We start from the raw sequence: 26236 nt of genomic DNA, 5'->3' as shown, positions 1-26236 counted from the left end.
TCTTCTATGGCAGCCGGGGGTCTAATAAAGACCCCCAGGTCTGCCTGCAGCGAATGCCTGCTAGATCTTGCCGCAGGCATGACCTAGCAGATGCCTGTCCGTTTTAAACGGACAGGCAGTAATACACTGCAATACAAAAGTATTGCAGTGTATTATAATAGCGATCGGAGGATAGTGAAGTCCCCTAGTGGGACTAGTAAAAAAGTTTAATAAAGTTATTTTTAAAAAAAAGTGAAACAAAAAAAATGAAAAACCCACTTTTTCCCCTTAGAAAATGCTTTACTATTAAAAAAAACTACAATAAAGCAAAAAAGTTACACATATTTGATATCCCCGCGTCCGTAACGACCCCGACTATAAAGCTGTTACATTATTTAACCCGCACTGTGAACGCCGTAAAAAAATAAAATAAAAAACATTGGAAAAATTGCTGTTTTCTGTTAATCCTGACTTAAAAAAAATGTGATAAGTGATCAAAAAGTCGCATCTACTCTCAAATGGTACCAATAAAAACTGCAAGTCGTCCCGCAAAAAACAAACCTTATACAGCTATGGCGACGCAAAAATAAAAAAGTTATAGCTCTTCAAATGTGACAATGGAAAAATGTAAAAAATGGCTTGGACATTAGGGCCCAGAATGCAAGCAGGGGGAAGGGGTTAAGGGTATGTGCACACGATATCGACAATTACGGCTGAAATTACGGAACTGTTTTCAGGAGAAAACAGCTCCTGCATTTCAGACGTAATTGCTCGTACTGACGTTTTGCGAGGAGTCAATTACGGGCGTAATTTGGAGCTGTTCTTCATTGGATTCAATGAAAAACGGCGCAAATTACGTCCCAAGAAGTGTCCTGCATATAATGTATATAAGTGTCCTGCACTTCTTTGCCGAGGCTGTAATTTTATGCGCCGTTTTTTGACAGCGACGCGTAAAATTAAAGGTAGTCTGCACAGTACATTGGCAAACCCATTGAAAGCCATGGGCAGATGTTTGCCGACGTATTGGAGCCGTCTTTTCAGGCGTAATTCGAGGCGTAAAACGCCTCGTTTACGCCTGAAAATAGGTTGTGTGAACCCAGCCTAAGGACTATGGTGACAGATGCCACTATTCCGCATCTGCCACAGTTTACGCTTAAAGAGGCTCTGTCACCACATTATAAGTGCCCTATGTCCTACATAAGGAGATGGGCGCTATAATGTAGGTGACAGCAGTGCTTTTTATTTAAAAAAAAACAACAATCTGTTTTCACCACTTTATTAGTGATTTTAGATTTATGCTAATGAGTTGCTTAATGCCCAAGTGGGTGTATTTTTTACTTTAGACCAAGTGGGCGTTGTACAGAGGATTGTATGACGCTGACCAATCAGCATCATGCACTCCTCTCCATTCATTTACTCTGCGCATAGGGATCCTGTTAGTATAAGACAGCACATACTGTAAGGATCTAACACATTAACAATACTGAAGTGTTTAGACAGTGAATAGACATTCCACGGGATGTCTATTCACAATCTCTGCACTTCGTTACTCCTGTCTGTGGTAGTTACAGCAGAGGAAGTGTGATCTCGTTGTAACCTGTCATTTACAGCGAGATTACGCTTGCTCTGCTGTAACTACCACAGAAACAGTAACGAAGTGCAGAGATTGTGAATAGACATCCCGTGGAATGTCTATTCACTGTCTAAACACTTCAGTATTGTTAATGTGTTAGTATAAGACAGCACATGTAAATGAGTAAATGAATGGAGAGGAGTGCATGATGCTGATTGGTCAGCGTCATACACTCCTCTGTACAACGCCCACTTGGTCTAAAGTAAAAACATGCCCACTTGGGCATTAAGCAACTCATTAGCATAAATCTAAAAGCGTTAATAAAGTGGTAAAAATAGATCGTGTTTTTTTTTAAATAAAAAGCATTGCTGTCACCTACATTATAGCGCCCATCTCCTTATGTAGGACAAAGGGCACTTATAATGTGGTGAGAGTCTCTTTAACATACACATCGCAAGCTTTTTCCAAACTAGTACATTAAATGTAAGCAACGTGAACAGTGCATAGCCATAAATGCCTGATAGGTATGTGTTCCATAGGTGGGACCCCCACCTATCTCTTGGATTCTGGTCCTCCAACCCACGTTGTGAGGTATTTACTGGCCGCAGCATCCAGGCAGCAAAGTGGTGGCTGAGATTTACGGAAACTGTTGTTGGGATGAAGCACCGCTGTTCGGGAGAGAGATGCGGCTCTCACCTCTGGGACCTGCACCTATCAGACATTTATGGTATACCTGTAGATATGCAATAAAATCTTTGATGGACATTCCCCTGCCCAGGAATTACAGCTGTAATAGGGACTTGTGAGTTGTTCAATAAACGTTTTTCTTTTTTGTAAATGAGCTACTTTTACTCCGAAAAACAAGAATAAATTCCTACGAGTAACATTTAATACAGAAACTTCTTAAAAAGAAAATGCCACTTCTAACACTAAATGGTCCAAATTTTTCTCTGGTATACAACTTTAAAAAGAAAAAAATTTGAGGTAATCTTATTATATGCATCATTTATGAAACTTATTAGAAGTTTTACCAATGACAGCCGATCCGATCCCTTCTGTGCTACAGAAACAGCAACTGGAATCTGTATGGTTGTGAAGGGCAACACTTAAAAAGTTTTTAATGTCTGTGTCTAAGCCACATTAACGCCTTACCCAATAACGGCAGATTCAGTGCCACGGCACAGTGCATGCTGGAAGTAAGACTTACACATCTCAATATCATCCACATATTTAGTACCTACTGCAGTGTGGCACCATGCACCTTCCGGGTAATGATGTGCCATCCTGGTTGCAGATGTGCCGGTGCTGGCACGCTCAATCCGTGCACTTAGAGGAGGGTTTGCAGGAAGCTGAACTGAATACAATGATGGTGAAAGATGACACAACTTCCTCCATCCTGATAGATATCTGACATACACCAAGGCCATCTGCATCCAAGTCCTCCAGTGAAAGATGATATGTTGATGGTTCTTTGCTGCACTGTGGATCAGGCTTTAAAAAAAAAAAAAAAGGAAACTTTGGAACGGATGATCACAGCAATGATGCATTACAGTCCCTTCTTCTCCTCCTCTGGAAAGAAACAATAGCCGGCGGGGTCAAACTCCACCCAGAGACGTTCAAACTCTTCCATGTAGGCCCTCACGCACACACCATCGTCCGTGATCAGGAGGTTTTCCTTGTTCGTCTGAACGGCCTGCATTGTCCAGTTCATGGAGCCGGTGATGACGATGCTTTTATCAAGTACTGCAAACTTGTGGTGCATGAAACCAGAAGACTGATTGTGACGAACCACGACGCCTGGAAGATCAGAGAAAACCATTGTCAGGGTATTCATATTTATACTCTAGATCAGGGGTCCCAAACTCGGCCGGGTAAGTGGGCCGCATATAGAAAAAATGGGAAGTTGACGGGCCGCATTACTTTCAAATTTGATACAATACAAAATTATTGTTAATCAATTAGTTATTTGAACTACTATAACACTACATTACTATAATAATAGCGCTAGGTTTAAAATTTGAGATATTTCTCCACGTGCTTATTTCAACAATCCAGCTTTCCAGTTTAAGTGTCGCTAAATGCAGTCCGGCGGCTCAGTTAGCACACATGTCAAGATTGGGCAGCCCCTTTTTAGATAGTGCCACAGTGCCCTCTGTGGATGCTGCCGCAGTGCCCTCTGTGGATAATGCAACACACCCCTAGATAAGGCCACAGTGCCCTCTGTAGATAAGGCCACAGTGCCCTCTGTAGATAAGGCCACACCCCTAGATAATGCCAGTGTCCTCTTCAGATACTGTGTCACACCCACTTGTAGATAACGCCAGTGCCCTCTGTAGAGGCTGCCACAGTGCCCTCTGTAGAGGCTGCCACAGTGCCCTCTGTAGAGGCTGCCACAGTGCCCTCTGTAGAGGCTGCCACAGTGATGTCAGGGGCTTGCCCAGAGCTGGAGTCCCAGGCAGAGCGCTAGTAGGCTCTTCCTGGGACTCCAGCTGTGCTCCTGACATCACTGGGACTCCTGCTCTGGGGAAGCCCCTGACATCATTGTCGATGTATGGACAGCGATGTCAGAGGCTTCCCCAGAGTCCCGGAGCAGAGCGATAATAGCGCTCAGCCCGGGACTCCGCTCTGGGGAAGACCCTGACACACTGTCCACATATGGGCAGCGATGTCAGGGAATTCCAGAGTCCCGGAGCAGAGCCTGTACTAGCGCTCTGCCCGGGACTCCGGCTCTGGGGAAGCCCCAGACATCGCTGTTCATATGTGGACAGCAATGTCAGGGAATTCCACAGAGTCCCGGAGCAGAGCCGACACCAGCGCTCTGCTCGGGACTCCGGCTCTGGGGAAGCCCCAGACATCGCTGTTCATATGTGGACAGCGATGTCAGGGAATTCCAGAGTCTCGGAGCAGAGCCGATACTAGCGGCTCTGTGTCCCGCGGGCCGCAGATGACAGCCCCGCGGGCCGCATGCGGCCCGCGCGCCGCGTGCTTGAGACCCCTGCTTTAGATTATACTAACAAGAAGGGGTACAGGTGACGGCACAGGACGCCACATCATTGCATCCCATTATGACCTATAACCATTATATTGTCATATCCATTACCAAGGCGGACGCAGCGCCGTACACTACATTATACAAGAATGACTGTCTCCCTATGAGTTATCCAATGTCAGAAGCTCCAGAGAATATCCTCCGCACTGGAGATATGTAATTTATGAAGTAAAGTATTGTGACAAACCCAGGGGAGGGGGATTTCTTATCATTCATCCCATTAAAGGACAACTGTCAGCTCCTCCCCAGTCTGAAATAGCTGATAACAGAACACAATAGATTGCAGTCACCTGCACAGCCAATAACAAGTAGACTGCAGGTTTATGGTCTCTTTGACAGATCAATATTTGTCACAGACTCGGACAAGTGTGTGAGCGAGATGTACTTGGGCAACTACTCCTGGCAGATATGCATTTGCAAATTCTAATTGGCGAAAGACTCCATCCCCTTTCCATGAAGGCCCCAAACCATGAGCGCCCCCCCCCCCATGTAGTACCACTATCCCCAGTACTTACTACTCCCCCAGTCATCAGAGCCCCCATGTACTATCCCCTTCAGTGCTCCCCAGTCATCACATCTCCCCATGTAATGTCCCCTCCTCTGCTTCGCAGTCGTCATATTCCCCCATGCTTCCCTGTCATTGCCCTTATGTGCTATCCCCTTTCATCCCATTTACCCCCATGTACTATCCCCTATCATCGCCCCATGTGCTATCCCCGTCATTTGCTCACCCCCCATATACTATCTCTTTTCATCTCCTTGCACCCCCCATTTAATACTCCGTTTTACCCCCCTTCATCCACTCACCCCTCTTTACACCCCTATGTACTATTCCCTTTCATTCTCTCTCGCCCCCATGTAGTAGCTCCTTTCATCTCCCCATATACTATTCCCTTTCATCACCCCAATGTAATTTTTTCCTTTCATCCCCTCACTCCCTAATGTATTAACCCCTTTAATTCTCTTAACCCCCCTAAGTACTATCACCGTTCATCCCATTCACATCCATGTATTATCCCTTCATTGCCCCCATGTGCTATCCCCCATCATCGCCCCCATGTGCTATCCCTCATCATCCCCTCAACCCCCTAGGTACTATCCCCCTCATGTACAATCCCCTTTCATCTCTTTACACCCCCATATACTATCCCTTTTCATCCCCTCACTCCCTAATGTATTATCCCCTTTCATTCTCATATCCCCTATGTACTATCCCCTTTTAACCCATTTACCCCATGTATTATCCCCTATCATTGCACCATGTGCTAATCTCCTTTCATCCCCACTTTTATTATCCCCCTTTATACCCTCAATCCCGTATGTACTATCCCCCCAATGAACTATCTCCTTCATTTCCCCATATACTATTCCCTTTCATTCTCTCACCCGCCATGTACTATCCTCATTCATCGTCGCCCTCATGTACCATCCCCTTTCATCTCCCCCATGTACTCCTTTCATCTCTCCCATATCCTATTCCCTTTCACCCCCCCCCCCCGCCCAAAGTACTATCCCCTTTCATCCCTACACTCCGCAATATACTCTCCACTATGGTCCTCATGTACTATTCCCTTTCACCCCATTTACCCCATGTATTATACCCTTCATTCTCTCACCCCCCCCCATATACAATCCCCCTTCATCTCCCCATGTACTATCCTCTTTCATCTCCTTACACCACCATATACTATTCCCTTTCATCCCCTCACCCCACCATGTACTTTCATCACCCCCAGGTGCTATCCCCTCATTCCCTAACGTATTATCCCCTTTCATCTCCCCATGTATCATCCTCTTTCATCACTACCACGTGCCCTTTCATCCCCTCACACTCCCCAATATACTATCCCCTATCGTCCCCATGTGCTATCCCCTTTCATCTCCCCACTCCTTTCATTCTCTTATCCCACTATGTACTATCACCTTTCATCCCTTTACCATGTATTATCCCTACATCGCCCCATGTGCTTTCCCTTATCATCCGCTCAACCCCCTATGTAATATCCCCTTCAGCCACTGACCCCCCAAATACTACCCCCTTTCATCTCCTTGTACCCCAATTTACTATACCATTTCATCCCTTTATCCTCTCACCCCCATTTGCTATCCCCTCCTTACACCCCCATTTGCTATCCCCTTTCATCGCTCCCATGTACTATCTCCTTTCATCCCCGCACTCCCTAATGTATTATCCCCTTTCATTCTCTTATCCCCCTATGTACTATCACCTTTCATCCCATTTACCCCAATGTATTATCCCGTCACTGCCCTATGTGCTATCCCCAATCATCGTCCCCATGTGCTATCCCCTATCACCCCCCCAGGTACTACCCCCATCTGCTTTCCCCTTTCATCTCCTTACACCCCCATTTACTATCCCATTTCATCCCCTCACCTCCATGTACAATCCCCTCCTTACACCCCCATATACTATCCCCTTTCATCTCCCCGCACCCCCCATTTATTACTCAGTTTCAACCCCCATATACTATACCCACTTTACACCCCTATACACTATTCCCTTTAATTCTCCCTCGCCCCCATGTGCTATCCCCCATCATCCCCACTAGGTACTACCCCCATCTGCTATCCCTTCCATTCTCTCACCCCCCATTTACTATCCCATTTCATCCCCTCCTTACACCCCTACGTACTATTCCCTTTCATTCTCTCGCCCCCATGTGCTATCCCCTTTAATCCCCCTTCATCTCTCCCCCATCTGTACTATCTCCTTTCATCGCCCCCCCCCCCCCATGCACTATCCTTTTTCATCTCCACACTCCCATATGCTATTCCCTTCATTCTCTCATCCTCCATGTGCGATCCCCTTTCATCGCTCCCATGTATTATCCTCATTCATCCCCTCACTCCCTAATGTATCATCCCTTTTCATTCTCTTATCCCCCTATCTACTATCCCCTCATCCCCATGTGCTATCCTCCTTCATACACGCAACCCCCTATGTACAATCCCCTCCAATTACTATCTCCTTTATTTTCTCACCCCCCCCCCCCCCCCATATACCATTCCCTTTCATTCTCTCACCCCCCCCCCATGTGCTATCCCCTTTCATCACCTCACTCCCTAATGTATTATCCCTTCATTCTCTTATCCCCCTATGTAATATCCCCTTTCATTCCATTTACCCCCATGTACTATCCCCTTTCATCTCCCCCCCATGTACTATCCCCTTTCATCTCCCCTCCATGTACTATCCCCATTCATCTCCCCTCCATGTGCTATCCCCTTTCATCTCCCCTCCATGTGCTATCCCCTTTCATCTCCCCTCCATGTGCTATCCCCTTTCATCTCCCCTCCATGTGCTATCCCCTTTCATCTCCCCTCCATGTGCTATCCCCTTTCATCTCCCCTCCATGTGCTATCCCCTTTCATCTCCCCTCCATGTGCTATCCCCTTTCATCTCCCCTCCATGTGCTATCCCCTTTCATCTCCCCTCCATGTGCTATCCCCTTTCATCTCCCCTCCATGTGCTATCCCCTTTCATCTCCCCTCCATGTGCTATCCCCTTTCATCTCCCCTCCATGTACTATCCCCTTTCATCTCTCCCCCATGTGCTATCCCCTTTCATCACCCCCCCCCCATGTACTATCCCTTCATCTCCCCCATGTGCTATCCCCTTTCATCTCCCCCATGTGCTATCCCCTTTCATCTCCCCTCCCTGTGCTATCCCCTTTCATCTCCCCTCCCTGTGCTATCCCCTTTCATCTCCCCTCCCTGTGCTATCCCCTTTCATCCCCCCCCCATGTACTATCCCCTTTCATCTCCCCCCCATGTACTATCCCCCTTCATCTCCCTGCACTCCCCATTTAGTACTCAGTTTCATCCCCCTTCATCCACTCACCCCTCCCCATATACTATCCCCTCTTTACACCCCTATGTACTATCCCCTTTCATTCTCTCACCCACATGTGCTATCCCCTTTCATCCCACTCCCCAATATACTATCTCCTATCATCACCCCTTGTACTAACCCTTCATCTCTCCCCCATCAGTACATGGGGGGCGATGAAAGAAGATAGTACAATCCTTTTTTCATCTTCAAACACTCCCATATTCCCTTTCATTCTCTCACTTCCATGTGCTATCCCCTCTCATAGCTCCCATGTATCATCCTCATTCATCCTCTCACCCCCTAATGTATTATGCCATTTTCATTCTCTTATCCCCCTATCTACTATCCCCTCATCCCCATGTGCTATCCTCCTTCATACACGCAACCCCCTATGTACAATCCCCTCCAATTACTATCTCTTTCATTTTCTCACCCCCCCCCATATACCATACCCTTTCATTCTCTCACCCCCCCCCATGTGCTATCCCGTCATTGCAGCCATGTGCTATCCCCTTTCATCACCTCACTCCCTAATGTATTGTCCCTTCATTCTCTTATCCCCCTATGTAATATACCCTTTCATTCCATTTACCCCCATGTGCTATCCCCTTTCATCTCCCCCCCATGTGCTATCCCCTTTCATCTCCCCCCCATGTGCTATCCCCTTTCATCTCCCCCCATGTGCTATCCCCTTTCATCTCCCCCCATGTGCTATCCCCTTTCATCTCCCCCCCATGTGCGATCCCCTTTCATCTCCCCCCATGTGCTATCCCCTTTCATCTCCCCCCATGTGCTATCCCCTTTCATCACCCCCTCCATATACTATCCCCATTCATCTCTCCCCCCATGTACTATCCCCTTTCATCTCCCCCCATTTATTATCCCCTCTCATCTCCCCTCCATATACTATCCCCATTCATCTCTCCCCCCATGTACTATCCCCTTTCATCTCCCCCCATTTATTATCCCCTCTCATCTCCCCTCCATGTACTATCCCCTTTCATCTCCCCCCCCCATGTGCTATCCCCTTTCATCTCCCCCCATGTACTATCCCCTTTCATCACCCCCTCCATGTGCTATCCCCTTTCATCTCCCCCCTGTATTATCCCCTCATCTCCCCCCCCCATGTACTATCCCCTTTCATCTCCCCCCCCCCATGTACTATCCCCTTTCATCACCCCCTCCATGTGCTATCCCCTTTCATCTCCCCCCTGTATTATCCCCTCATCTCCCCCCCCCCAAGTACTATCCCCTTTCATCTCCCCCCCCCCATGTACTATCCCCTTTCATCTCCCCCCCCCATGTACTATCCCCTTTCATCTCCCCCCCCCATGTACTATCCCCTTTCATCCCCCCCCATGTACTATCCCCTTTCATCCCCCCCCCATGTACTATCCCCTTTCATCTCCCCCATGTATTATCCCCTCATCTCCCCCCATGTACTATCCCCTTTCATCTCCCCCCCCCCATGTACTATCCCCTTTCATCTCCCCCCCATGTACTATCCCTCCATCTCCCCCCATGTATTATCCCCTTTCATCTCCCCCCCCCATGTACTATCCCTCCATCTCCCCCCATGTATTATCCCCATTCATCTCCCCCATGTACTATCTCCTTCATTTTCTCACCCCCCCCCATATACTATTCCCTTTCATTCTCTCATCCCCACGTGCTATCCTCTTTCATCCTCCCCAATGAACAACCTCCTTTCTTCCCCTCACACACCCCCATATACTATTCCCATTCATTCTGTCGTCGTCGTCCCCCCCATCCCTTTTATCCCCTTTCACACCCCATGGGCTATCCTATTTCATGGTCCCCAAATGCTATCCCCTGTCACCCCGCCCCTCATGTAACTATTCTTAGTACCCCAGTCACAAGAGGCGCCATCTCACCCGCCTTCCGCAGGGCACCGATCTGGGAGCCGGAGGCCGCCATGTAGTCGCTGTCGGTGATGACCCGCACCCTAACCCCTCGGCCGTGGAGCAGCAGCACGGCCTGGGCAAGCGGAGAACTGGAGAAAGTGAAGATGCAGAGCTCTAGGGAGCGCCGGGCACCGAGCAGCCGCCTTATGAGCTGTGACAGGGCGCTGTCGGTGTGATGAGGTAACGGACAGGAGCAGCAGGTCCCGGGCCTCAGCACTTGCTCCGTACAGATCAGAGGAGTCGGGAAGAACAGAACCTCCCGCACGGGCGGCGGCCTCCGCCTCCTCATGAAGAGGTACACAGCCTCCAGGCCCAGCGCGACAGCCACAGCGGCCAGGCCGAACAGTTTCCATGAAACCGCGGGGACCATGATAGCAACTAGGAGGCGGGGACTGAGAAATGGCGGGAACAGTTGCCTCAGGGGAGGAGCGCGGGAAATGACTCATAGTGTGGCCTGAGGGCAGAAAATGGCGGGTAGTGTTGGGGCTGTAGGGGAGAACCTGTCAGTAATGGAGTGAGGGGAGATTTCTTATGAGAAGCCCAAATATGATGAGATCGTAGTATAATTTTGTTTCTGTCAGGGATAAAGCTTACGTAGCCTCGTTTAAGCAGCCATATTCGCGGTCTTCAAAAAATGGCGTCATCTCGGGACTGAGGGAAGTAGGAAAAGCTGTCAATGGGGAGACATTTTCCCTCTTCCCTCAAAATCGAATCCTCGCCGTACACCGCGTGTATTAGGGTTTTAGTAAATTTATTTTGTGGTAAAAGTCCTTTAGGCCACCTTTTAGCGTCTGTATTCCGGACACAAGGCTTCAAGTAAACCGAACTTAGGTCGCCATCGTTCATACCCCCACAAAGACCAGCTCCATTTTTCCGTTTTTACCGCTCTGCATTTCAGCAGCCATATCTGATTTTTTTCATTGACGTGGCCGTGTGAGGCCTTGTTTTACGTGGGAGAAATTGTATTTTATTTTTTTCGCAGTTTGGAGGTAGAAAAAATATTTTTACGGCGTAAACGTAAGAAAAAGCGATTGTCGGCATCATTTTTCTTGTTTATTTATCCCGTTCACGTTTCACGCTAAATAACCCGTTTACATTAATTCTTCAGGTTATTACGGTCATTTAGATACCGAATATGTGTAGGTTTTTTGTTTTTATTTAGTGTAGGGGCAATAAAATAAAATATATTTTATGGGCGGTCGTTAAGCGGTTAAAGACGCGCATTGGTGAACTGCAACTTCGGTGCAATTCTCTTTGCTCGGGCGTCAATCGCACCGCGTAGAATTCAATACAATATTACCCCGCCCGTCGCAACGCAAGTCCCTGCATTGCGTCATATGGCGTGCAGTATTCATGACAAGAAAGTGAAGAGTCACTAAGTTGAAATTTATTTATTCTCTTTATTATCCGTCGTCACAGACCGGACGTGTTGCGGCAGAACAGATTTTCATTGAGAACCTCTGTCGAGCGTCAATTCCACAGTTTATAAATCGACATAAACCATTGAGGCTGGGGCTACACGGCAAATCTAGCCACGACACGTCGTACGACCCATGATCGCCGTGTGGCCCTGCCTGCATCACGATTGAAAGTCAATGCGGCTACGTTGCGATCTGTGGGTTGCCGCAACTCATTTCAGTCGCAAGAACTCCCGAACCCGCTGAAAATTTTGCAATATGTTGCGGCACGGCACAGGTCGCTAAGTGGCCACATCGCTGTTCATTACCTGCAATGCAGGCAGGGCAGCACAGCGATCTTTCATCGTGCAGCCTGTGTCGCAGCCAAAGTCGCCGTGTAGCCATAGCCTAAAGCGTTATCCCCATCTCAGACATTTATGGCATATCCACAGGACCTTGCTGATCTACACTGTTTGGGTATGTTCACACGGCAGCGTCGATTACGGCTGAAATTACAGAGCTGTTTTCAGGAGAAAACCGCTCCGGAATTTCAGACGTAATGGCATGTGCAGGCGTTTTTCGCTGCATCCATTACGGACGTAATTGGAGCTGTTTTTCTATGGAGTCAGTGGAAAACGGCTCCAATTACGTCCCAAGAAGTGACAGCCACTTCTCTGACGCCGGCGTCTTTTGACAGCGGCGCGTAAAAAAAATGACCGTCGGCACAGAACATCGTAAGACCCATTCAAATGAATGGGCAGATGTTTGCCGGCGCTTTGGAGCCGTATTTTCGGACGTAATTCGAGGTTAAAACGCCCGAATTACGTCCGTAAATAGGGTGTGTGAACCCAGCCTTTCCGTGACTCTCAGAGGAGTGAATGAGTTATGGAAACAACGTATCACACCCGTCCGCTACCGGCCTACTGCAGATTTTAACTGCGGAAAGTTCTGTCCTTCAGCAGCGGAGTTTCCCTTTAATAACAGTACAAGATAAAAGCAGATTTTCACTACTTTTCAAATAGGTTAGAATTATTTTAAGGGTCATTATTCTAGAAAAAATTCTGAATGTTAAAAGGGAACCTGTCCACAATTTTCTCTACCAAAACGAGTCCCAGCAAATGGTAGGCCACTATAAACCATGCGCGCACCTTTATCTGCCTTCCCAGCCTCGTCTTTGCTGATATAATGCACTTTATATCATGTGTATGTAAATGAGTTTGGAAGTGCCACATGGGCGGTCCCAATCCCGGCAAGTGCTGCTGATCTCCGCCTCTAACACTGCCCAACTCCTCCCCCTTCCTCATGATTGACAAGGCCAGGCTATGGCGACGTCGCTGTTACCCTTCCAGAGATCTCGTGCTCGCGCCATGCGCTGTCCAGGGCATGCACAGTACGCTCCATGCATACGTTATCAAAGGCCGACAGCGCTCAGTTGTGCTAGATCCTCCCAGCTCCAGTTTTCCACGCTTGAGTCCTCTGTGCCGGCTTTTCCGGGTGTAGCGATGACGGTGCGTTGCGAGCACTGAAGGCCTTTGAGAACGTCACCCACAACATGAAGCGATCTGCGTGTACCCTGGCTAAAAAAAAAAAAAAAAAAAAAAAAAAAAAAAAAGCGCACAAAGAAGGTAACGGTGACAACGCCACAGCCTGGCCCCGTCAATCATGAAGGGGAACGAGTTGGGCAGGGTTAGATTCGGAAACCAGGAGCACTTGACAAGATTAGGACTGCCCACGTGGCACCTCCAAACTCATATCAGAAAAGAAGAGGCCAGGAAAGCAGGCCGGGGCCTACCAGATGCTGGGACTAGTTGGTTAGGGAAAATTGTGACCCCCAATAATAGATAAAAAGTGACCAGTCCTTCCAGGACCTCCCTCTCCCAAGTCTGTGCAGTTCGGTATATGGGAGGCAGCCTATTCCCTCATGGTATACAAGAAAGGTCCTGAGGTTGTTTGCATAGGGTACAATGTAAGACTGGAGCCGCACATCTACGTCCTATAGGCGGGTCCATAACAATCGTAGCAGTAGTGATCACGACTCGTATGCTGCGATAACAGCCGGCGGGAGCCCTAAGGATCACAGATCATCAATATACAGGCCCAATTTATAATACTGCCGTTCCCCTCCTTGTATATAAAGGCTCAGGTCTTTAGTTCCGACACTCGGACGAGGTGGGGCTGCGCACGCTGGACATCAGGTGGGATTTGTAGGTCTTGCTGAGACCGGTCATCCAGAATTTGAGCAGTTTTACATTGTCCTCCTCCGAAGCTCCCAAAATGCCCAGCAGCTTCTGCGTGTCCTCTTTGGGCCGACTGTCCACTTTGGTGAACTTGAAAAGGACTTTCACTTTACTAAAAAAAAAATACAAAAAAACACAATATAGGAGTGAATAATTATTACGTCTCGGGACACACGGCAACACAAGGTCGTCCCGAATTCATGGTAAAATCGTAGTAAAACCGCAACTTCAATGTTTTCCTATGGAGAACAAAGCTAATCTGACTGACCGATGACCCGTCCACTTTTTTTTTTCCATGGCAAGATGCGCCTGTTTTCTGTAGATTAATATTAGACAGTTGCAGAACTTTTCATTGAACTACGATTCAACTTTATTTACAGATAAACATATTACTGGGCTTATTTTTGTTGCACGCTGGATTAGCAGGATTTCCCGATCACTGGGTGAATATATTTATGAGGTTTTTTGTAATCCGCAGCAGGTCAATTGTATTTGCGTAATCGCTTATTTGTTGCGGGTTTTCCACATTGAATTCAATGGAGAGGTAAAACCTGCAACAAATAGCAGACGTTGCGTTTTTTTGTGGTGGAAAAGCAGCGATTCCGCCACAAAAAAAAAAAAGCAACTTATACTTACCCAGAATTCTGTGTTTCTTCATCCAGGCCGGCCTCCTGGGATGACATTTCATCCCGTGTCACTGCTGCAGCCAATCACAGGCTGCAGCGGTCACATGGGATGAAACGTCATCCTAGAAGGCCGGCCTGCAAGACGGCAGGGGGGGCCCCTTCACCATGGCTGCGTAAGTATGAAACTTTTTTATGTGCAGTTTTTCGTCCGGAATTCCCTGCAGCGCCCAGGGCGGACATGCTGCGTATCCGCCCTGTGTGAACATAGCCTAAAAGTTAATGTTCAGCCCCTTACTTCATCCACTCCTCCTTCAGACACACCAGGCACTGCTCCACCACGTCCATAGATAGGTTCTCGTTGCTCAGAGCAGCTTCGATTTTGTTCAGGATCGTCAATCCCACTATAGGAGAGAATAGGAAACTAGACTCATAAGTAAATCCGGACCAGTAGAATAAGGAGATTTAGGACTCTGGCGCTTTAGCTTAGAGGCATTTAGAAGACGTCAACCCATAGTGTAAGAATGACCTATATGCACATATCATCCATCTCTCAGGTACTCACCCCGGTCTGTGGCCACTGGGCTCCCACTCGCCACTCCAAATTCATACTTGCTGAGCGGCTCATCATCCACGAACAAGACGGGGTACAGGTTTGATCGCGGAGCCGTGCGGACATCAATCATGACTGCAAATTCTGTCATGGCATAATCAAAAGGCATTACGGCTACCGTGTACAACATATACCAGAGGGGCAGCGCGCACAGGTAGAGTGGAGTCATCATTTTTTTACAATTTTATGAAAATGTATTTATGTGAATGAAAAAAAAATAAACTTTTACTGTTTCCCTACGCGAAAGAAAGTTTGTAAATGTCCTTCATAAAACTATCAGGTTTTTTTTTGATGGTCAAAAATTTTTTTTTCCCCCATATTGAAACACTCACTCACCAGAGGCCTGCACGTGCAGGGGGATCTCCGCCTGGGGGCTCAGTCCCAGGAAATTGCACCTATAGGCATCTTCATACTTTTCACTATATGGGATCACACGCACACATCCCACAGGGAGCATAGCCTGAGACATGGAAGAAGAAAATGTCACTGTGGTATATAAGTATCCCATATAACAGGTCAGCAGTCATATGTTCCACACACCTGCAGGACATCAAATGCAGACTGGATGAGTTCTCGGTCCTGTCCCTTCCAAATGACTTGATTTCCCATAAGAATGTGCCAGGCCAGCATGCGGAAGGCAGAAGAACCGAGCACCTGAACGCAAACAGAAAACGGACACTGACCTTAGCTAAAGACTATATTACTTAGAAACACAGTTTCTATGTAGGAAATGACTGACAACTACCAATGTCAGCCATATTAGTTCCTAAGGGGCTGTTTTCTCGGTCACCTGGCCACAATGTTTGCCACCTCCCTCTTTTAGTTCTCCCAGGCAGTCAATCACTGTGGAAGAAGCTTCTCTTTTTAATCCCTCTCACCTTGCAGAAAAGCCTGACTATATCTCTGCCTGTAGAGTGTGAAACCTGGTCTGGTATCAGTGACCAAATGTGAGGGACACCCGTGAGGGAGGAAGTAGCTAACTTGTACTTGGTCTGTATCCTAAAATTACGGAAACTGGTAAGTTAAGGTTTCTGAGTCAGGGTCGCAATGGCGCCAATCCAGCACATTAACGTCAATGTTCATATACATGTCAGTACGGCAGAGTCTACACTGCCTGTATACCATAATATCACGGTTTACAATACACAAGTCTCTTCACGTATCCATAAACTCTGACCTGTCTCATGTGCCGCAGAGACCGAAACACAGCGGTCCTACGCATGTTCCAGCTGCAATCTGACAGGGCGGATGATTCTGTATGGCATTTGGACAGCTCTCTTCCCTCCAAAACTTCAGGCTGGGGTCGCGGTTGACCCTCCTCTTCCTCATGACCCTCCCAGGCAGCACACTCTTCTTCCAAGTCTACAGAAAAAACAAACACAAACTACTTGCATCTTGCTGGGAAATTAATCAAGACCCATCCAAGTGCATAATTGCGAACACCCAACCCTTGTGATGAGTGAGATCTAGATCTCCCCTGGTGACCCAGTGCTATATCTAGAGCACCCAGTCCATGGTGACCCAGTCCTATATCTAGAGCTCCCAGTCCCTAGTGACCCAGGGATATATCTAGAGCTCCCAGTCCTTGGTCACCAGGGACTAGGAGTATTAGATATATTACTGCGATCCCAAGAACTGGGAGCTCTAGATATATGACTTGGTCACGAGGGACTGAGTGCTCTAGATATATCACTGCGACACCAAGTCATATCTAGAGCTCCCAGTCCCTGGTGGCCAAGTCCTATATCTAGAGCTCCCAGTCCCTGGTGGCCAAGTCCTATATCTAGAGCTCCCAGTCCCTGGTGGCCAAGTCCTATATCTAGAGCTCCCAGTCCCTGGTGGCCAAGTCCTATATCTAGAGCTCCCAGTCCCTGGTGGCCAAGTCCTATATCTAGAGCTCCCAGTCCCTGGTGGCCAAGTCCTATATCTAGAGCTCCCAGTCCCTGGTGGCCAAGTCCTATATCCAGGGTGGCCAAGTCCGATATCTAGAGCTCCCAGTCCCTGGTGACCAAGTCCTATATCTAGAGCTCCCAGTCCCTGGTGACCAATTCATATATCTAGAGCTCCCAGTCCCTGGTGACCCAGTTCTATGTCTAGAGCTCCCAGTTCTTGGTGTTACAGTGATATTTCTAGAGCTCCCAGTCTTATACCCTAGTGACCAAGTGATATATCTAGAGCTCCCGGTCCCCCACTTTATTTATACCAATTAAAGTGGGTAATTACACATACCAGCTTGCTTCTCCATCTGCACCAATGTATCCTCTGTTGGGGCTCCCTCCAGCAGCTTTTCAGTCAGACGGCAACCACAAGCCTTCAGTAACCTAATGAGATCTTGTCATATTAATATCTCACAACGCCAAACAGAAAAGAAGAGAATCTAACCAGCAGATCAGCACGTGCAGTGTCCACGTGGAACTCAAGGCTACCTGATCCCAAGGTTGTAGTATCCTGAACTAGTCAACTGGATACAGCCCCAACACATACAATGTGAAACGGCATCATCACGTGCTGTATATCCACCAGAAGGCCCAAAACCAATGTCTACATCACATTTTAACACTGAAAAGCAAATCACCACCACCATCAATGTTCACACATATCTGCCACCATTTAAGCCAGGCAGGATGTAGATATTGATGTGGATGGGGATTTTGATCTACACAAAGTATCTGTGAATACACTAAACCTGACAGAAATCAGAAGTGGATATGTCATCAGAATATCGCAGTAGTGCAGTCTCAGGCTTTGGGCCTTTAAATTCAAGTGATCAGATCTCAGCCTAAGGGTACGAACACACACAGAATAAACACTGCAGATTTTCCGCAACGGATTAATTGGGGAAAATCCGCAGCGTATTACAGTAGCAGCTGTGAGGGTGGGATTTCAACAAATCTCGTCCCCACACTGCGGAAAAATGCTGCCGAAAAAAAAAAGCACATAAATTGACCTGCAGTGGAGTTTCTTCAACCGCAGCATGTCAATTAATTATGCGGAATTGCAGCTCTTCTGTTGCGGGTTTTCCCATTGAATTCAATGTGGTGCTTAAACCTGCAACAAAGTGGTGTGTGTTGCGACATTTGCGGCGGGATCACAGTGATTCCGCCACAAAAATCGCAAGTAAGAAAAAAAAAAAAGTTACACTTCCCAGAGTTCCCTGCTTCTTCTCCAGTCCGGCCTCCTGGGTTGACGTTTCATCCCATGTGACTGATGCAGCCAATCACAGGAAGAAGCGGTCACATGACCTGCAACGTCATCACAGGAGGCCGGACTGCGAGCAGCGAAGAGGGAGGGGGTAAGTATGAACGTTTTTTGTTCTTTTTTTTCCGGCGCTGCCTTACGCAGCAGAAATTCCGCTGGGAAAATGCACCACAATGTGTCCCCTGCGGTGTTCAGGGCGGATACGCTGCGCAGCTTGACATCTCATATCCGACCTGAACACGCCGTGTGTTTTCCTACCCTAAAAGTAAGATATTAGAAAAAGTTTTTTCACATTTTTAATGTACAGGGAAGTGGCTTTTTTTTCTCGCAGGTCTTGATAAGTGTAGACGTCCACCGGTAAGCCAATGAGAAATCTTTGCAGCCCTTCATATATGAAAATACCGGAGGATCATGTATCAAATTACCATGCAAAGGACGTGTGCAGACAGGCCCACAGATTATCGTCATTGGTGAGTGAGGTCAGGGATCGCGCCGCGTTGCCGTTTCTCTGGTGCAAAAAAGGCGTGAACGCTGTATTAATCCGAAGGGGGCGCTGGGGACACCCAAAATGCTCTGCTTCAAACACCTGCAAAATATAACAGGACTGTATTATCATCTGCATGGAAACAACAACTGGGTAAGATCCAAGGACTTTTTGCCAGAGGTCTACCCACAATTATTTTTATTATTTTCTTGTGTGCTGCTTTACTTACTTTTAATGCCTTCCCTTGCAGCTCATCGATGACCCCTCTGATCTTGGATAACAGGAAGGGCCAGGAGTTGATAAGGTAGATCCTATCCATCATGATGACGATGATGCTGTACCAGCGCTGAAAACCCCGGGCCAGATTGTCCTTGATGAAGAACGTGTGGCTGAAAACAAACCCGTGCTGCTCATCTCCAAAAAAGATGGGACCTTCCCTGCCAGGGCAGACCTAGACGTCAGGAATAAATCCGACAACATTCATGTAAAATGACCAGGGATGGGCAGAATACTGCTGGCTGAGAGGAGCCAAGGCTATGTACACTTCTGTAACCAGGTTTGTATTGCTTTAATACATCTAAAATAAAATTTTTAAAAAAAAAAATCAAGCAACGGTGCAAATGAATTTAATGAAAAATCTACTACTGTGTGTGCAGCTCCTATGCAGATCTATGTGTCTCCATGGTTACAGACTACAAACAAACCCTGTGGAGTCTGATCCTGCGGTCTTGTGTTACTTTCTTCCACCTGTCCTCTGTATTTTGTTATAAAGAAGATGGAGTGAAGTAACACGTGACAGAAGTATAATACAGGGTTTGTTTGTAGTCTGTAACCATGGAGACACACGTGTCAGCATAGGAGCTGCATGCACAGAATGATAGATTTTAGAAGTAGGTTTTTTTTCCCACAAAACTTGATTTTCATAAATAGGTGACTGCTGTTGTTATTACCTCGCAGCTTAAGCTGCGCACACAGGCCTGCCGCACGATGCTGAAGAGCTGAGGATGGTTGGGGTGCTGGTGGCTGACATATTTGATGGAAGTCTCCTTATCATGGCTGATGTACCCAGGGTGATCAGCATCCAAAGACCGGCAGCCCTGTAAGAGACGAGAAAACAGAATATATTACTAATGTCAATGTCTACCCAATAACAACAGTCCAGACTCCATGATGAATATTTCAAGCTGCCTGCTAAGCACTAGGAGCGAGAGACACTGCTGTATAATCACACTTCTGTAGAGATTTAGGAGTGTAACCGGCCATAATGGAGAAGGGGTACGTGCCACCAGAACAACTACTGCCAGTGTCATAGATGGGAGACAAACCCCAGCACTGGAGTAAGAATATTTTTGTAAGTATTTATTATGGTCACTCCCATCATGCCACAAGAAAGAGCAGTTTTCAAATCCTCTTTGGCCCAGGAGGCGCTTCTCCTATGCCCATTATCACCCCCTGCTGATTAATGACGTTTGTATGGACTGCCCAGATGAGCAGAGGAAGGAAAGTGACAACTATTCTGAGCACAATACTGCCTTACAAAAGTACAATTACACTACTGAATAAGAATATAACTACTAGAATACTGCCCCCAATATACAAGAATATAACTACTATAATACTGCCCCCTAAGTACAAGAATATAACTACTAGAATACTGCCCCCTATATACAAGAATATAACTACTATAATACTGCCCCCTAAGTACAAGAATATAACTACTAGAATACTGCCCCCTATATACAAGAATATAACTACTATAATACTGCTCCTATATACAAGAATATACAACTATAATACTGCCCCTATATACAAGAATATAACTACTATAATACTGCTCCTATATACAAGAATATAACTACTATAATACTGCCCACTATATACAAGAATATAACTACTATAATACTGCCCCCTATATACAAGAATATAACTACTGTAATACTGCCCCCTATATACAAGAATATAACTACTATAATACTGCCCCCTATATACAAGAATATAACTACTATAATACTGCCCCCTATATACAAGAATATAAGTACTATAATACTGCCCCCTATGTACAAGAATATAACTACTATAATACTGCCCCTATATACAAGAATATAACTATTATAATACTGCCCCTATATACAAGAATATAACTACTATAATACTGCCCCCTATATACAAGAATATAACTACTATAATACTGCTCCCTATATACAAGAATATAACTACTATAATACTGCTCCCTATATACAAGAATATAACTACTATAATACTGCCCCTATATACAAGAATATAACTACTATAATACTGCTCCTATATACAAGAATATAACTACTATAATACTGCACCTATATACAAGAATATAACTACTATAATACTGCCCCCTATATACAAGAATATAACTACTATAATACTGCTCCTATATACAAGAATATAACTACTATAATACTGCCCCCTATATACAAGAATATAACTACTATAATACTGCCCCCTATATACAAGAATATAACTACTATAATACTGCCCCCTATATACAAGAATATAACTACTATAATACTGCACCTATATACAAGAATAGAACTACTATAATACTGCCACTATATACAAGAATAGAACTACTATAACACAGCTCTTATATACAAGAATATAACTACTATAATACTGCCCCCTATGTACAAGAATATAACTACTATAATACTGCCCCTATATACAAGAATATAACTACTATAATACTGCCCCTATATACAAGAATATAACTACTATAATACTGCCCCTATATACAAGAATATAACTACTATAATACTGCTCCTATATACAAGAATATAACTACTATAATACTACCCCTAAATACAAGAATATAACTACTATAATACTGCACCTATATACAAGAATATAACTACTATAATACTGCCCCCTATATACAAGAATATAACTACTATAATACTGCTCCTATATACAAGAATATAACTACTATAATACTGCCCCCTATATACAAGAATATAACTACTATAATACTGCCCCCTATATACAAGAATATAACTACTATAATACTGCACCTATATACAAGAATATAACTACTATAATACTGCCCCCTATATACAAGAATATAACTACTATAATACTGCTCCCTATATACAAGAATAGAACTACTATAATACTGCCCCCTATATACAAGAATATAACTACTATAATACTGCACCTATATACAAGAATAGAACTACTATAATACTGCCACTATATACAAGAATATAACTACTATAACACAGCTCTTATATACAAGAATATAACTACTATAATACTGCCCCCTATGTACAAGAATATAACTACTATAATACTGCCCCTATATACAAGAATATAACTACTATAATACTGCCCCTATATACAAGAATATAACTACTATAATACTGCCCCTATATACAAGAATATAACTACTATAATACTGCCCCTATATACAAGAATATAACTACTATAATACTGCCCCTATATACAAGAATATAACTACTATAATACTGCCCCCTATATACAAGAATATAACTACTATAATACTGCCCCTATATACAAGAATATAACTACTATAATACTGCTCCTATATACAAGAATATAACTACTATAATACTGCCCCTATATACAAGAATATAACTACTATAATACTGCCCCTATATACAAGAATATAACTACTATAATACTGCCCCTATATACAAGAATATAACTACTATAATACTGCCCCTATATACAAGAATATAACTACTATAATACTGCTCCTATATACAAGAATATAACTACTATAATACTGCGCCTATATACAAGAATATAACTACTATAATACTACTCATATATACAAGAATATAACTACTATAATACTGCCCCTATATACAAGAATATAACTACTATAATACTGCCTCCTATATACAAGAATATAACTACTATAATACTGCCCCTATATACAAGAATATAACTACTATAATACTGCCCCTATATACAAGAATATAACTACTATAATACTGCTCCTATATACAAGAATATAACTACTATAATACTGCCCCCTATGGACATTTTAGGTATTATAATATTACTGCCCATGGCGGACTCCTATCACCATAGATAACTGATGGTAGGAGCCCGGCTTCTTAAACGGTGTTCGGTCCGGGAAATGCAGGCGACATACGATCCGTATTTCACGGACCAAACACAGCCGTGTGAATAAGCCCTAATAGTAATTAACCCAATGTTGCCCATTAAAGTCATTATAGTAAGTGATCCCATCAAGTACCTCGCTCAGTCATAATGGGCAACATTGGGTTAATGTGTAAAGTACATGATGTGGTTAATTACTATTAATGCGAGGCACATGGAGGTTCAAAATTGATAACACCCTGTGCACCACAAAACATTTTTGTGTTTTTTTTTTAAATTGTTGGCGTTTTGGTATCGCAATACTACAAAGTATCGCTATCGAAGTCCAAATTCTGGCATCGTGACATCCCGAGTCTTTATGTCCCATTACCTCACACATGTCGGATTTCTTGAGTCTGGGGCTGTTGGACTCGGCACTGGCGCCATCTGCAGGGCTGTGAGAACGGATCCTGCTGCTCATCTGAATTCCTCCTTCTTCCTCTTCCAACTGTTCCCCCTGACCCAGGCTATCCCCGCAGGTAGCCCCCTGGGGGAGGGGTGAATGCAGAGCTTCAGTGCAGAACAGAGTGCGGGGTCCATGGAGCTCACAAAAGTGGCACAGCGCTACAATGGCGTTCATGATTGTCGTTTGGCAGACGTCAGCACTCGGTCATCCTGTAGAGTGATCAGCGATGTCCACCACCTCCTCCTACTCCAGACCTGCAGAATATCATCTTATAGGAGCTCAACACATACCAGGACAACGGCTTAAATAGCAATTCCCTGCCCTGTACTTAAAATAGGAATATTTCGCCTTATTAGTAGGAGCGCTCCAATAGTAAAGCAGATGATCCAACTCCCGGTAGTGTCTGTGACCGCCGGCTTCGTATTATCGCTCCCAGGGAGAGTTTAGGAGCTTATGGCAGATTTATTACTGACCTCAATGTAAAAATCTGTATACAATGAGCTCCCCCTAGTGGCAGCTGCAGGCACTGAAATTAAAGGGGATGTCCAGTATTAGAAAACAAGTCTAATTTCTTCCAAAAACAGCGCCACACATGTCCACAGGTTGTGTGTGGTATTGCAGCTCAGCCCAATTCACTTAAATGAAGCAGCGCTGCAATACCACGCACAACCCATGGACAGGTGTGGCGCTGTTTCTATGATTTTCTAATTCAGGACAACCCCATTAACTCTGGCCGTACGAATTAGGGAACGTGGAGCTCTGTATACACAAAAGATGGAGCTCTGAAACTTTCAGCTCCGGTCGGGAGACACCAGGTAGTTCCATAGACTAGAGTCTACTGGCGAACAGTAAAATTGTCCTTGTTGCCCATAGCAACAAATCAGAGCTCAGCTTTCATTTGTTAAACTGGTCTAGAAAAATGAAAGCTGCACTGTGATTGGTTGCTATGGGCAACAAGGAGAATCATACTGAGGTCCATTGTTCAGGCTTCAAAATTCTTATAAATACACACACTATAAATATAACATGAAGTTATATAGCCCTGGGTGGCACTACAAGTCCCAGCACCCATCCTGTTCTACACAATATATCACCCCGTAGTCCCCCGGTGTCACCGTCCACCTGAAATCAGCAACGCCACCCACAGTTCTCCTCTAGCGACCCCAGATCATGTACACACACTTACCTGTCAGTCCGCCATGTTTACATCACATGACAGGCTCCGACTTCCGTTACTTTGGGCGATCGTAAGTGTCGGGATTGAGAGGGGGGATTTAAAATTGACAACGGCTGAGAAATGCCCTCTAATAAGATTTTTACTTTTTACGGTGTGAAATTGTTAAGGATTACTTATAAGCAGGGAAAGTGAAGGCAGCGATTATAAAGATATCCCCTTTATCCCCCCCGGTACTAAGCATACGGATGGTTTAACCCGAAGCGCACCGCACGGAATGCGTCAGCTGATGTAGTCACATGACTCCTCCTCCTGCACGTGCTGCGATGTGTCACCGGGCTGTCACAAGATGCTGCGCTCAGGGCTGTAGAGGCTGGACGGGCTTTTAAGATGTAATAAGTCAACATATAGGTATTTGGGGTACTTATAACTAAAAAAAGAAAACTGAACCCCAAAATCTCTGACCTTAAAAAAAAACACCCTCACTCACGTGCTCTTAAAGGGGCATGAAATAAAATTGCAAACCTCCTTTAAGGTACGTTCACACGCAGTTTTCAGGCGCATCTCGGGGTGAGAAATACTGAAAAAACGGTAGCTGAAAGCCTACAAACATCTGCCTATTGAAATCAATGGGAAAAATGGCTTCATGTTCAGACGGGGCGTTTTCTAACACTGCTGTTTTAAAAAAACACCGCATAAAAAGAAGAAGGAGCATATCACTTCATTGGGTCAATAGAAAAACAACTCAAAAAACATTTTCAGACGTTTTTGCGTGTGCGTGAACATAGCCTTAGGCCGGATTCACACGAGCGTGTTCGGTCCTTGATATACGCTCCGCATGTCGTCTGTATTTCCCGGACTGAACACCGTGCAGGGAGCCGGGCCATAGTCATCTATGACGCTCCGTGTCGCTGCCGCCCCGCAGAACTACTATCCCGTACTGAGAACATGATTACAGTACGGGACCGTTTTCCCGCAGCGGTACTGAGCGTCACAGATCACTATGGCCCGGCTCCCTGCACTGTGTTCAGTCCGGGAAATACAGACGACATGCGGAGCGTATATCAAGGACCGAACACGCTCGTGTGAATCCAGCCTTAGTGTGGCGGCATTATAATATAATCTAATAATGTTTCTGGATGTTTTCATGGGGCAGGGAAGGAGTCTCATTTATCTCTATGGAGTATCATCACGCATTTCACCACCTCTGCAGCGTTCCCCACACCCGCAGTCATCTCACCAGGCCGGAACAGCCCTTGATGTGGCTACCGGCTCTAGGACCCGCCCCAGTCAGACATTTATGGCATGTCCTATTAATACCCCATCAAGGGGTTTCACACACGTTTTTAGAAAAAAAAAATCATTTTTAGTGGCGTTTTTCCAGGCGTATTTAGAGGCAAAGAACGCTGCAGCCAGATGCCAGCTTGAAGTAAACGGAGTAATAAAAATGTCATGGTTGTTGAGAGTTTTATATAATTTTTTTTTTTTTACATTTTATTGCATTTTTATTCAACACAATGTGACATTTTTGCAGGAATAGAATCACTTTTAAAACAGAAAATTG

At 45.4% G+C, this 26236-nt stretch overlaps 2 protein-coding genes and 1 long non-coding RNA gene across 5 annotated transcripts; 1 reads left to right on the top strand and 2 right to left on the bottom strand.

The window, feature by feature from the left end:
• Positions 1 to 2419: 2419 nt before the first annotated feature.
• PLD6 (phospholipase D family member 6) lies at positions 2420 to 10786 on the bottom strand. The gene is made up of 2 exons (XM_075830666.1): positions 10350 to 10786; positions 2420 to 3349 (listed from the first exon to the last, which is right to left on the bottom strand). The coding sequence occupies exons 1-2, from the start codon at positions 10747 to 10749 to the stop codon at positions 3099 to 3101; spliced, it is 651 nt and encodes a 216-aa protein (XP_075686781.1). The 5' UTR covers positions 10750 to 10786; the 3' UTR covers positions 2420 to 3098.
• Positions 10310 to 19529, top strand: LOC142655950 (uncharacterized). 2 transcript variants are annotated; one of them, XR_012849570.1, is made up of 4 exons: positions 10310 to 10674; positions 15194 to 15403; positions 18779 to 18917; positions 19182 to 19529. It is a non-coding gene; the product is annotated as an uncharacterized LOC142655950 (long non-coding RNA). The 2 variants fall into 2 exon arrangements; XR_012849571.1 differs by having other exon boundaries at positions 18779 to 19084.
• On the bottom strand, positions 11760 to 24933 carry FLCN (folliculin). 2 transcript variants are annotated; one of them, XM_075830664.1, is made up of 12 exons: positions 24685 to 24933; positions 23424 to 23752; positions 19882 to 20028; positions 19161 to 19382; positions 18873 to 19033; positions 17479 to 17570; positions 16427 to 16611; positions 15790 to 15903; positions 15586 to 15709; positions 15202 to 15333; positions 14935 to 15040; positions 11760 to 14125 (listed from the first exon to the last, which is right to left on the bottom strand). In XM_075830664.1, the coding sequence occupies exons 2-12, from the start codon at positions 23670 to 23672 to the stop codon at positions 13924 to 13926; spliced, it is 1734 nt and encodes a 577-aa protein (XP_075686779.1). In that variant the 5' UTR covers positions 23673 to 23752; positions 24685 to 24933; the 3' UTR covers positions 11760 to 13923. The 2 variants fall into 2 exon arrangements, with proteins under 2 accessions (XP_075686779.1, XP_075686780.1); XM_075830665.1 differs by lacking the exon at positions 24685 to 24933 and adding an exon at positions 24621 to 24656.
• Between the last annotated feature and the right edge of the window lie 1303 nt (positions 24934 to 26236).

This window comes from Rhinoderma darwinii, chromosome 6 (assembly GCF_050947455.1).
Source record: "Rhinoderma darwinii isolate aRhiDar2 chromosome 6, aRhiDar2.hap1, whole genome shotgun sequence".
NCBI classification, from domain to species: domain Eukaryota; kingdom Metazoa; phylum Chordata; class Amphibia; order Anura; family Rhinodermatidae; genus Rhinoderma; species Rhinoderma darwinii.
This window is presented reverse-complemented; position numbering and strand designations above follow the sequence as displayed.

Coding starts and splice junctions, on each gene's coding strand:
- PLD6 (XM_075830666.1), bottom strand. CDS start 10,749: ATGGTCCCCGCGGTTTCATGGAAACTGTTCGGCCTGGCCGCTGTGGCT. Junction 3,350..10,349: donor CGGTGCCCTGCGGAAGGCGG/GTGAGATGGCGC, acceptor CTGATCTTCCAG/GCGTCGTGGTTCGTCACAAT.
- FLCN (XM_075830664.1), bottom strand. CDS start 23,672: ATGAACGCCATTGTAGCGCTGTGCCACTTTTGTGAGCTCCATGGACCC. Junction 17,571..18,872: donor CTGCACACGTCCTTTGCATG/GTAATTTGATAC, acceptor AGATCTCATTAG/GTTACTGAAGGCTTGTGGTT. Junction 15,334..15,585: donor CCTGCACGTGCAGGCCTCTG/GTGAGTGAGTGT, acceptor ATGCCATGACAG/AATTTGCAGTCATGATTGAT.